At 41.2% G+C, this 13,763-nt stretch overlaps 2 protein-coding genes across 3 annotated transcripts in view; one reads left to right on the top strand and one right to left on the bottom strand.

Annotated features, from left to right (window-relative positions):
- Nucleotides 1–13,763, top strand: part of LOC112816281 (interferon-gamma-inducible GTPase 10-like) — a 207,023-nt gene that overhangs the window by 35,851 nt on the left and 157,409 nt on the right.
- On the bottom strand, nt 315–11,878 carry LOC112816280 (interferon-gamma-inducible GTPase 10-like). Of its 2 annotated transcripts, XM_073887566.1 has the most exons (3): nt 11,651–11,878; nt 9,421–9,458; nt 315–1,928 (listed from the first exon to the last, which is right to left on the bottom strand). In XM_073887566.1, the coding sequence occupies exon 3, from the start codon at nt 1,906–1,908 to the stop codon at nt 616–618; it is 1,293 nt and encodes a 430-aa protein (XP_073743667.1). In that variant the 5' UTR covers nt 1,909–1,928; nt 9,421–9,458; nt 11,651–11,878; the 3' UTR covers nt 315–615. The 2 variants fall into 2 exon arrangements, with proteins under 2 accessions (XP_073743667.1, XP_025718495.1); XM_025862710.2 differs by lacking the exon at nt 9,421–9,458 and having other exon boundaries at nt 11,651–11,876.

Genomic DNA, 13,763 nt, shown 5'->3' with positions numbered 1-13,763 from the left:
ACCGTCACTTTCTCATATCTCCTGTCCCTCATTGTCCTATTCACAGGTCTCTCATCCCATCTAATGTTTGTAAAGTCTTAGAAATACAAACCCTGACTTTGTTCCTTTCCCTGTGTTCTCCTGTAGTACCTGAAAATATGACATCCCAGAACATTTCCCTAATCCTCTTTCAACTTCCTCCTCCCTGCTGGGGTGCCCTACTACACACTACAGTATTCACTTAGATATTTCCCTGACTTGTGCATTTCTCTTGGTTTTGTGAGGAGGGTATTGATATGAGGCTTGGGGAAAATCATTCATAAAAAAAATGACAGTTATATTGATTGTACCAAATGTTTATTAACTGAGTAAAAGAAGCAAATGTAAGCTACCTTATAACACATGGAGATTAATGAAAACTATGGGGTGCATTTCTGTCATAATTTCAGCAAAATAGCCTAAGGAGTGCAGAAAGAAGTCATGGTCCCTTTTGCATAGCAGTGGAGTATCAATATGGAGCAATGCTTTTGTCCAATGGAGAGACACTCTCGTTACCTTAGGAAAGATCTGGTCTTGGTGGTGGGTGGAAGAGGACTCCACTCCCACCTACAGAACCCAAGACCTGAGGCCCATTTGTTATTCAGTTAGGCAGTCTGACCCATCTCTCTGGCATCTTCTAAGACTTATGCTCTCTAAAGTCTTATGCAAGAGAATTTTAGCATCATCAGCGACTGTATTGATGAATTTCAAATGTAGAAAGTAGGTTTTCAAAAACTGGAAGGCAGTGGATGGCAGGCTTCCATTTACTGAGCAATAGCATTCAACACACTTCATGGCCCTGGCTGCTATGCTTTCATCCTTCACAAGTAACCAGAAATTCAAGGACTTGGTGAAACTCTTGATCTTCTCCACAGACATGCCCAGTTTCTTTGCAATCTCTTTGACTGAATTCTCATCCAAACCAAAATGGCTCTGGTAAAGGTTCAAGCACTTTTCCTGCTGGGGCAAATCAAAGCCATTAAAGCAGGCCATGAAGGGGATGAAGCTCAAAGCAGATGATTTCAGGGCATCCAGCCAGATCATCTCCTTGAGGAAAGCTCTCTTCACCTCAATGGAAGCATCAGACAAATTGGGCAACAGGAGTACAAAGGTGTAGCGCTTATGAAAAGGGAGCTCCTTCAGCAGAGTCTCTTCCAGTATTGGGAAATCAAAGTCATCCAGGTCAAAGTTGGAGACCAAGAAGATGCATGGCTCAGGCACTCCAATGTGGCTGAGATTAGCCAGGCAGTTGTCACGTATCCGCTGAAGCACTCTCTCCCTTTTGAAAGATGTGGGTTTGCTTTTCTCTTCATTATATAAATCATTGTCTACCTTGGTTCTAACAAAGTAGAACTTCTTGCCTATCTCTTTGATATTTTGGGCCAGCAAAGCATCATTGAGGCTAAACCGACAGGAAGAAATAATGATGAAAAAGTCATAGGTAGCAAATTCCACCATTTCTAGATATTCATGTGGATGGAAATTGGGGGTTCCAGTTCCAGGCAGGTCCCAGAAGGTCACATTAGGATATTTGGGATGTTGATAGGGCGTTTTCTTCATGGTAGTCTCCACAACGCCAACACTCGCAGAACCCTCCTCTTCATAACTAAGTCCTCGCAGGGCATTGATGAAACTGGACTTCCCAGTGCCAGATTCCCCAATCACAGCCACATCCAGGGGAGCATTCTCTGCTGCCATAAGTAATTCCTCAATTATGTCAGCCACATCTTTTAGCTTGGCCTCTTTAAGGGCTCCTTGAATTCTATCAAGATTTTCTGGAGAGATGATCCCCCCTACCTTACTGACTAATGTGGTGTAGTAAGGGACAAAGTTGGTGGCCAATTGTTGAAAATTCTTTCCTTCCAGGAAGTCAGATATGAACTGATCCATGCTGGTTAACTGTGGACCATCTGTGGAAAAAGGAAAGTGAATTAGGAAGACAAATGGAGCAGCAGAATGGACACAGTGTCAAGCTGAGGAAACACACAGGTCTCAACAGCCCATTCCCATTCTCTCACACTTACTAATGTTACTCTCATGTATTTTTCCTGATGAATTTTGTTTTCATGCTACAGTAGAAAATAATTGTTGTCTACTCTGATGTTTCCTATGTTACAAGAGTCAGGACCTGTGGAATGGAGAGTAACAGTACTCAAAGATGTTTATATCCTGAACCTCGGAGCCTGTGAATGTGTTACCTTGCATAGCAAAAGGCACTTTGCTGGTATGATGAAGTTCAGGATCTTCAGATGAGAATATTTTCTTGGATTATCCAAATGGGCTCAATATAATCACAGGAGACCTTATAAGAAGGAGACAAGGCCAAATGAAGAAAAGGAGTTGGGATGATGGAGGCAGAGATTGAAGTGAAGATCCAGAAAGATGCAAGAAGGGCCACAAGATAAGGAATTCAGGCAGGTTCCAAAAGCTGAAGAAACAAAGAAGTGGATCGTCTCCTGGAGCCTTCAGAAGGAACCAATCTTGCTGACACCTCTATTTCATTTTATTATTTTATTTTATTTTTAAGTTTTTATTTGCATTCCAGTTAGTTAACATATAGTGTAATATTAATTTCAGGAGTAGAATTTAGTGATTCATCACTTGCATATAACAACCAGTGCTCATCACAAGTGCCCTCCTTAATACCCATTACCCATTGACATCTTGATTTTAGCTCCTCTCAGTTTCATTTTTTAAAAAAGATTTTATTATTTGACAGAGAGATAGAGCCAGAGAGCACAAACAGAGGGAATGACGGAAGGAGAGGGAGAAGCAGGCTCTGCACTGAGCAGGGAACCCAATGTGGGATTTGATCCCAGGACTCTGGGATCATGACTTGAGCTGAAGGCAGAAGCTTAGCCATCTGAACCATCCAGGCGCCCCTTAAGATTAATTTTTGATGGGGCCCAGCTCCTAGGTCAACTGGCCATCACGTCTTCTTGATGACCTCCTCCAACAGTATGTCACAGTCCCAGCCCCTCCCCCCCACATGACTATACTTGAAGGTGGGACCTCTGAGGAAGGGATTAAGGATAAATGAGGCCATAGGTTGGGGTTCTGATCCTTCAGGATTAGTGTCCTAGTAAGAAGAGACCCCAGAGCCAAGCTTGCTGTCCGCCCTGTGAGGACACAGCCAAAGGATTGCCAGCCACAAGCCAGGAGAGCTCTTCCAGAAACCTGCCCTGCCCTCCCAGGATCAGCGCTTTCTAGCCTCCAGAACTAGGGACTTTTCCAAAGATGGTAGAGGAGTAGGGGGACCTTATTTCAACCTGAATTTAGCTGGATATCTACTAAACCATTCTGAACACCCACGATATCAGCCTGAGATGTAAGAATATATATCTTGATCTCTACAAAGAGATTATCTCCGGTGGTCTCAAGGTATGAAGCTCAGAGCCGAGATTCTGCGGGCAGATATCGGATGATAAACAGAAGGGGGAGGGAGCCTCCATAAGCTGGCACCGGGAAGGTGATATAACACCAGAGTGCAAAAGCGTCCTGTGCTGAGTACTGGGCACAACTCCCAGACTGGTAGCGGTGGGGAAAGAACTTTAATCCAGCCCCCAGACAGGATCCAGGAGCTGTGGGTGCATACGTGAACCAGGGTTGGCTTGCAGTTTTAAAAACACAAAGGGCAGAGACATGCCCAGCCCTGGGATCGCCCTCTGGGAGTGTTGCTGTGGGGTGCACAACCAGGGAGGCTGTGGTTTTTAACAGCACAGACAGAAATGGAGACTGTGTGTCCTGGAGAGCTCAGTGAAGAGCAGACTGTGATTTCTCTGTTCTGAGACAGAGGTTTGGATGAGTTCAGTTTTGTCTGACTCTCGGAAGAGACAAGAAGAAAGCCACCAGGGAAAGCCACCAGAGAACAAAAGTCCCCAAAAAACGGTTTTCACTGAGCCCATCCCCTACTCCACAGGGGGCAGGGCAACTGCCTAAACAGGGTTGCCTGAGTAACAGCACCGCAGGCCCCTCCCCCAGAAGACAGGCTGGAGGAACAAGAGGCCTACAACCCTAAGGTCCCTATAAAACAGGTACATCTTGCTTGGGTCGTGGTTAATACTTTGGACTCTGTACATTCCCTCAACGATCCCTGCAACAGAATGAGTAAGAGGAGGAATGCCCACGAAAGAAAAGAACCAGAAACTGTTGCCTCTGCCACAGACCTAATGGGTACAGGTATAAGCAAGATGTCAGAGATAAACTTAAGAGTAACAATTATGAAGTTGATATCTAGGCTTCAGAAAAATATTAGGACAATATAGAATCTCTAAGGGCAGAAATGAGATCAAATCAGGCTGAACTTAAAAATGTTATGAATACAATGCTGTCTAAACTGCATACTCAGAATGCCAGGGTAAACAAGGCAGAAGAATGAATTAGTGAGGTAGAAGGTAAGATGATAGAAAAGAAGGAAACCAAGGAGCCATGGGAAAAACAGATTAAAGCCCAAGGGATCAAACTGAGGGAGATTAATGACTCAATGAAATGTTCCAATATCAGAAATATTGGGATCCCTGGGGGGTTGGAGAGAGAAAGAGGTCTAGAAGATATATTTGAGCAAATTGTAGCTGAGAACTTCCCTAATCTGGGGAATGAAACAAACATTTATGTCTTAGAGGCAGAGAGGAACCCTCCCAAGATCAAGGAAAACAGGCCAACACCACTGCATGTAATAGTAAAACTTGCAAATCTTAGAACCAAGGAAACCATTTTAAGGGCAGGTAGGGGGAAGAGATTCCTTACATACAGAGGGAGGAACATCAGAATAATGTCAGACTTATCCACAGCGACCTGGCAAGCCAGAAAGGCCTGGCAAGACATAATCAGGTTACTAAATGCGAAGAATATGCAGCCAAGGATACTTTAGCCAGCAAGGCTGTCACTCAGATGGATGGAGAGACAAGGAGCTTCCAGACTGACAGAAACTAAAAGAATATGTGACCACCAAGCCGGCCCTGCAAGAAATATTAAGGGGGGTTTTGTAAAAGGAGAAAGACCCCAAGAGTGATATAGAACAGAAATTTACAGAGACAATCTATAGAAACAAGGACTTCACAGGCAATATGATGACAATAAAATCATCTTTCAATAATCATTCTCAATGTGAACAGCCTAAATGCTCCCATGAAATAGCACAGGGCTGCAGATTGGATAAAAACACAGGACCTATCCATATGCCATCTACCAGAGACTAATTTTGAAACTAAAGATACATCCAGACTGAAAATGAAGGGATGGAGAATAATTTTTCATGCCAACAGACCTCAAAAGAAAGCTGGAGTAGCAATTCTCATATCGGACAAATTAGATTTTAAGCTAAAGACTGTAGTAAGAGACACAGAAGAACACTATATCTTTCTTAAAGGGTCTATCCAACAAGAGGACTTAACAATTGTATATATCTATGCCCCCAACATGGGAGCAGCCAACTACATAAGCCAACTGTTAACCAAAATAAAGAAACATATTAATAATAATACTTTAATAGTAGGAGACCTCAACACTCCACTCTCAGCAATAGACAGATCATCTAAGCTGAAGATCAACAAAGAAACAAGAGCTTTAAATGACACACTGGACCAGATGGACTTCATAGATATATACAGAACATTCCACTCTAAAACAACAGAATACTCATTCTTCTCGAATGCACATGGAACTTTTTCCAGAATAGCCCACATACTGGGTCACAAAGCAGGTCTTAGCTGATACCAAAAGACTGAGATTATCCCCTGCATATTCTCAGACCACAATGTTTTGAAACTGGACCTTAATCACAAGAAAAAATTTGGAAGAAATTTGAACACTTGGAAGCTAAAGACCACTCTGCTCAAGAATGTTTGGGTCAACCAGGAAATTAAAGAAGAACTTAAACAGTTCATGGAAACCAATGAAAATGAAAACACATCAGTCCAAAAGCTATGGGATACAGCAAAGGCAGTCCTGAGGGGGAAATACATAGCTATCCAAGCCTCACTCAAAAAAATAGAAAAATCCCAAATACACAAACTAACTTTACACTTATTTATTTTTAAACATTTAAAAAAAAAGATTTTATTTATTTGACAGAGAGAGAGACAACAAGAGAGGGAACACAAGCAGGGGGCAGTGAGAGAGGGAGAAGCAGGCCTCCCGCTGAGCAGAGAGCCCAATGCAGGGCTCGATCCCAGGACCCTGGGATCATGACCTGATTAAAGGCAGAAGCTTAACAACTGAGCCACCCAGGCACCCCTAACTTTACACTTTAAAGAACTGGAGAAAGAACAACAAATAAAGCCTAAGCCAAGCAGGAGAAGAGAAATAATTAAGATTAGAGCAGAGATCAATGAATTAAAAACCAGAAATACAGTAGAGCAAATCAATGAAACTAGAAGCTGGTTCTTTGAAAAAATTAGTAAGATTGATAAACCACTGGCCAGACTTATCCAAAAGAAAAGAGAAAGGACCCAGATTAATAAAATTATGAATGAAGGGGAGAGATCACAACTAACACCAAGGAAATAGAAACAATTATTAGAAATTATTATCAAAAACCATGCCAATAAATTAAGCAACCTGGAAGAAAAGGATGCCTTCATGGAAACCTATAAGATACCAAGACTGAAGCAGGCAGAAATTCACAATCTGAATAGACCAATAACCAGTAACGAAATTGAAGCAGTGATCAAAAATCTTCCAAAAAACAAGAGTCCAGGGCTTGATGGATTCCAGGGGAATTCTACCAAACATTTAAAGAGGAAAAAATAACTGTTCTCCTGAAGTTGTTTCAAAAAATAGAAATTGAAGGAAAACTTCCAAATTCATTCTATGAGGTCAGCATTACCTTGATCCCAAAGCCAGGCAAGGACCTCATCAAAAAGGAGAATTTCAAACCAATATCCCTGATGAATATGTATGCCAAAATTCTCACCTAGTCAAAAGGATCCAACAGTACATTAAATGTATTATCCATGGCGCCTGGGTGGCTCAGTTGGTTAAGCAACTGCCTTCGGCTCGGGTCATGATCCCAGAGTCCCGGGATCGAGTCCCACGTCGGGCTCCCTGCCTGCTCAGCGGGGAGTCTGCTTCTCCCTCTGACCCTCTTCCCTCTCGTGCTCTCTCTCTCTCTCTTAAATAAATAAATAAAATCTTTAAAAAAAATGTATTATCCATCCATGGGGCGTCTGGGTGTCTCAGTCGGTTGAGCCTCTGCCTTCAGCTCAGGCCATGATCCCAGGGTCCTGGGATCAAGCCCCGCATCAGGCTCCTTGCTCGGTGGAGAGCCTGCTTCTCCCTCTCCCTCTGCCTGCCTCTCTGCCTACCTGTGCTCTCTCTCTGTCAAATAAATAAATAAAATCTTAAAAAAAAATAGATGTATTATCCATCATGACCCTGTGGGATTTATTCCTGGGCTGCAAGGGTGAGTCAACATTTGCAAATCAATCAATGTAATAGAACACATTAATAATAGAAGAGACAAGAGCCATATGATACCCTCAATTGATGAAGAAAAAGCATTTGACAAAATATATCATCCTTTCCTGATTAAAACTCTTCAGAGTGTAGGGATAGAGGGAACATTTCTCATTTTCATAAAAACCATCTATGAAAAGCCCACAGTGAATATTATTCTCAATGGGGAAAAGCTGAGAGCCTTTCCCTTAATATCAGGAACATGTCAAGGATGCCCCACTCTTGCCATTCTTGTTCAACATAGTACTAGAAGTCTTAGCATCAGTAATCAGACAACAAAAAGTAATAAGAGGTATTCAATTGGCAAAGAAGAAGTCAAACTCTCTCTCTTCACAGATGACATGATACTTTATGTGGAAAACCCAAAAGACTCCACCCCTAAATTACTAGAACTCATACAGCAATTCAGCAACATGGCAAGATACAAAATCAATGTACAGAAATCAGTTGCTTTTCTATGCACTAACAATGTAACTGTAGAAAGATAAATTTAGGAATCAATTCCATTTACAATAGCACCAAAAACCATAAAATACCTAGGAATAAACCTAACCAAAGAGGTAAAGATCTATACTCTAGAAACTACAGAACACTCATGAAAGAAATTGAAGACAGAAAAAGATGGAAAAACATTCCATGCTCATGGATTGGAAGAATAAACATTGTGAAAATGTCTATCTTGCCCAGAGCAATCTACACTTTCAATGCCATCCCTACCAAAATACCATTGGCATTTTTCAAGGAGCTGGAACAAACAATCCTAAAATTTTTTGGAACCAGAAAAGACCCAGAATGACCAAGGGAATATTGAAAAAGAAAAACAAAGCTGGCGGCATCACAATACCTGACTTCAAGCTACATTAGAAAGCTGTGATCACCAAGACAGCACAGTTTTGGCACAAAAACAGACATAGAGACCAATGGAACAGAATAGAGAGGCCAGACATGGACCTTTAACTCTATCATCAACTAATCTGACAGATCAGAAAAAAATATCCGTTGGAAAGAAGACAGTCTCTTCAATTAATGGTGCTGGAAAATTGGACAGCTATATATAGAAGAACGAAACTCAAACATTCTCTTACATCATACACAAAGATAAACTCAGAATGGATGAAAAACCTCAATGTGAGACAGAAATCCATCAAAATCCTAGAGGAGAACATAGGCAGTAACCTCTTCAACATTGGCCACAGTGACTTCTTTCAAGACATGTCTCTAAAGGCAAGGGAAACAAAAGCAAAAATGAACTTTTGGGACTTCACAAAGATAAAAAAACTTTTGCACAGCAAAGGAAACAGTCAACAAAACTAAGAAGCAACCTACAGAATGGGAAAAGATATTTGCAAATGATGTTATATTAAAGGGCTGATATCCAAGATCTATAAAGAACTTCTCAAACTCAACACCCAAGAAACAAATAATCCAGTCAAGAAATGGGCAGAAGATATGAACAGACATTTCTCCAAAGAAGACATACAAATGGCTAACAGACATGCGAAAAAAAAAATGCTCCATATCACTAGCCATCAGGGAAATACAAATCAAAACCACAATGAGATACCACCTTACACTAGTTAGAATGGCAAAAATTAACAAAACTGGAAAAAACAAGTGTTGGTGAGGATGTGGAGAAAGGGGACCCCTCTTACACTGTTGGTAGGAAAGCAAGCTGGTATAGCCACTTTGGAAAACAGCATGGAGGTTCCTCAAAAAGTTAAAAATAGAGCTACCCTATGACCCAGCAATTGCACTCCTGGGTATTTACCCCAAAGACACAGATGTAGAGAAAAGAAGAGGCACATGCACTCCAATGTTTATAGCAGCAATGTCCGCAATAGCCAAACTGTGGAAAAAGCCGAGATGCCCTTCAACAGATGAATGGATAAAGATGTAGTTCATATATACAGTGGAATTACTCAGCCATCAGAAAAAATGAATACTCACCATTTGCTTCGACATGGATGGAACTGGAGGGGATTATGCTAAGTGGAATAAGTCAAGCAGAGAAAGACTATCATATGGTTTCACTTATTTGTGGAATATAAGGAATAGCATGGAGGACATTAGGAGAAGGAACAAAAAATGAAGAGGGGGAAAGCAGAGGAAGAGAGGAACCACGAGAGGCTATGGACCCTGGAAAACAAACTGAGGGTTTCAGAGGGGAGGGGGATGGGGGGATGGATTAGCCTGGCGATGGTATTAAGGAGGGCACGTATTGCAATGAGCACTGGGTGTTATATGCAAATAATGAATTATAGAACACTACATCAAAAACTAATGCTGTTTTTATGGTGACTATGGTGACTATGGTTCTATGGTGACTAACATAACATAAATAAAATAAAATACTGAAAGAAAAGAGATTCATTTTTGATAACTTCCCTCTGGAACTATAAGACAATAAATCTGTTATTGCCTTAAGCCGCAAGATTTGTGTTAATATTTTACACAACATTGAGAAACTAATGCAGACAGTCTGCATTTTCCTGAAACCATAATACTGAGCCATACACCTTTCTACTGTGTAGGAGGAATCAATCAGGCCAGCACATTAGAGAGCACAGAATAACAAACATACCTCAGTTCACATAACCTACAGCAAATAGGGGCAGGAGTTGCCTTTTGGGAGAGGGAGGGGCCAGAGAAAAGCCTGCCAGTATTGTATGTTCCATAAGGGAGATGGCCAAGCACATAGTCCTGTGGTAATAGTTGCCCCATGGCAGCTTAATGTCTATTTATCTCGCCTCATGGAAGAGTTTGGGTGGGATTTAGAACATGTGACAGGAAGTGGCTGGGGAAGTAAATAAGAGCTCTAATTTTCCCAATTCAATTCTGCACAGTCTTGAAATAGAGATATCTGATTAAATCAATGCAATTCAAGGAAATCATCACTACATTACTGATGGGGCCTCTTTTCATCCACTATCAGTGAGGAAACTTTGATTTTAAAAGTATTTATACACATAAGCCTGTCTCAGGGACTACCAGTGAGCTTTTCAGAGTAGGAGTGTGCTCAGTGCTCATCCCCTTCCTATATGTCCTGCAAAGACAATTTTCAAAAGAGGAAGAATCATGAGTCTCAAAGAAATATAAAATAAACATGTGTTAAAGATTTATTTTTCTGATTACTAATGAAGGAACGAGGCAGATGACTGGTTAAATGGATATTCCCAAAGAAACATTTATAGTTCAAGAATACTGAAATGAATATTAAAATGATGCAACAGTGCTGTATTCTAAGGTGAGGGTGGGAAGTCAGTTGAACCTGTACAGACAGATATTAGCTATATGACTGCTATGGACTGAATGTGTCCTCCACAAAATTCATAAATGATGCATGAGCTCAAAGTTTTGGTATTAGTAGGTGGATTTTGGGGCAGTGCCTTAGTCAAGAGGGCAGAGGGATCATGAATGGATTAATCCCACAGATACTCCAGATTAAGAGATTGAAGAGACTAACTTGCCCATTCTGCCAAGTGAGGTGACACATAAATGTCCACCTTGGAAGCAAGCTCTCACCAAACACTGAAACAAAGATGCCTTGATCTGGGTCTGCCTACCCTCCAGAAGTATGAGAGAAGTATATTTCTGTTTATAAGCCACCCAGTCTGTGGTATTTTACTATAGCCTGAATGGATGGGAAGATATTCCGAACAAAATAATTGTTTTGCATTGCTACCACTTATTAAAATTCACTGAGTTTTGGGGCACCTAGGTGGCTCAGTTGGTTAAGGTCCTGATCTCAGGGTCCTGGGATCGAGCCCCACATTGGGCTCCCTGCTCAGCAGGGAGTCTGCTTCTCCCTCTGCCTGCCTCTTTGCCTACTTGTGCTCTCTCTCTATCTGTCAAATAAATAAATAAATCTTTAATAAAACCATCTTATTGAGTTTTGAAATAGCTCTATGGTATGAAGGGCTAGATTGCATTTAAAGATGACATAGTTTCCAAAGGAGATACCCGGTAAACATTCTGCTCATTCCAATTTTTCTTACAATTTTCTCATTAAAAAAAAAAAAAGAAAAAGAGGCATCTTTAGACTATGGTTCTCTCTTCAAAGAGGATGGCAGGAGCAGCTGGATGAAATCTTACATTTCAACCCATCTTACTTACACCTCAACCCTCCAATCACAAAGCCAATATCCCATCATTGCAAGTACACATTTTTCTCACTCACCAGCTCTGGAAAGAAGAGAGGTTTCTGATGATAGAGTTCAGGAATGTTTCCACTAACACAGCAGAAAGTGCTGTGTGTATTCAAGTACTCCCTGGAGCCCCTGGCACAGGAACAATCCAGAGGCTTATACTCCCTGGGAAATGCAGGCACTGAGTGCTCCTGAAGTCACTGCCCTAAGCAAGGGGCTGGAGAACCTCTGTTCTAACTGGGTGAAGTGTGAAAACAACAGGAAGGATGACAGACTCTGACTTGGGCCCCTCCCTCAGAAAGACTTGGCTGATACTTGTAAGGCCCACACGCACAGGACATGAAAGTGAAACCATTGTTTCTCCACAAAACAAGCAGTTCCAGGAAAAGAAACATGAAGGTTTGTGACCACAGGTGGCTCAGGGAGTGGGGGGGGGAGGGCAGAGAAACACCAGGGGCCATGGGAGGCAGGTCTCCAATGACCCCTGTGTGATCATCTAGCCATGAATCTGATGGGAAGACTGGGACAGGGAAGAAGGCTGTGAGCAAGGTTCCAAAGCTTCCAATGAAAGAGAAGCCTTTCCCGTCAGAAAGGAGAGGAACTATATAATTTCTTTGTCTTTCTGCTTCTTTCATTTTTAGGAGCCCTATTGCTGGCTGCCACATTCTAACACTTAGGCATGGATGACTCTAGCAGGTCATGAGGTAACATCGCATGAACACCTTAATCTTCCAGGAGGCACTCTGAGGAAATTTGACAAGCAGCTTGGAGGGAGAGCCAGAAAGGGAGAAAGGAGTCTGAAATTTTAGATTTATATGGAAGATCAAGAGGAAAATATCAAAGTTCTTTAGAAGAAGAAGAACATAGGAGGATCTGCGGTTATCAGATAAGATTTATTTTGGTGCTATAGTATCTAAGACAGTTGGATGCTGGCACAGGGATAGACCAATTGACCCACAGAAAGGAACACAGAGCCCTGTATAGGATTCAGGCATGTGTGGAGTTCTGTGGCATAGGACAAGTGCATGGGATGTTAGTGGGTATAGAAGGCACCAACTAGAAAATGGAGTTGACAAACTGGTTCTCCATATAGGCAGAGGTTACTGAATCTCTGCTTACATCACTTATGATAATCAACTCCAGATGGATATAAGACCTAAATCTCAAATGGAAACTATAGAAGAAAATATAGCTGTTCATAGAGAAAGATGCCTTAAAAAGATGATACTGTATATAGATACCAAGATGACAGCTGTATAAAACAGACTGACCAATGTGATACCTTTGACTACATTAAAGTGAAAAGCTTCTCTTCATGAAAACAGATGCAAAAAGAAAGTTAAAAATATCCACATATCTGGAGAAGATATTTGCACAAAGGTAGTCAACTGAGGATCTGTGGAAAGAACATATTTAAAAAGTTCCAGAAATCATTAAGAAAAAGTGAAACAATCCCACATGTAAGTGGGTAAAAGACATGAACAGAACTTTCTCAGAAATAGAAACATGTTAGGACAAAAAAAATTAGAGAAAGTACCAGAGATTAACTAGGAATGAGACAAATATACATCTGTGCACTACAATTGACAATGTACATTAATTCAGTCAGAAAAGTTAAAAGTTGGACAAAATCAGGTATTGGTGAGAATGTGGATTGTTACAATCTCTGAAACATGGCTGCTGGGATTGTAACTTAATATAATCACTTTGAAGAAAGAATATGACTGAATCTTACAAAATGGCACATTCATGCACCTTAAACCTCTACAGGTCTTACTTTGGACTGGATGACACATCCCTCGAAACCATGGCCAAGCACTTTAACGTGTCATTGGAGAAACTCAAGGCAAACCTTAAGTCTCCCCATTTGCTATCAGTTGAGAAGGATGATGAGTCATTAGGGGTTAAACTGTTGAGATATGTGGAAAAATTCTGCTCTGTTAGTGGAGGACTCATTGCCACTGGTCTTTACTTTAGGAAGATTTTTCACTTGCAAAATTATTTCCTTGAGACCGTGGTGAGTGATGTGAAAGTTCTTCTTAAAAAAGAAGAGATTTTTAAGGACCCTGTTGAGTCTGAGCAATCCTATCTACTTCAGGATGTCAGGAATGAAAATGGGAAAAATGAGGCAGCCAGCTCCTGAAT

This window comes from Callorhinus ursinus, unplaced genomic scaffold (genome assembly GCF_003265705.2).
Source record: "Callorhinus ursinus isolate GAN/ISIS: 27379988/994484 unplaced genomic scaffold, GSC_fseal_2.0 scaffold81, whole genome shotgun sequence".
In the NCBI taxonomy this organism is placed as follows: Eukaryota; Metazoa; Chordata; class Mammalia; order Carnivora; family Otariidae; genus Callorhinus; species Callorhinus ursinus.
This window is presented reverse-complemented; position numbering and strand designations above follow the sequence as displayed.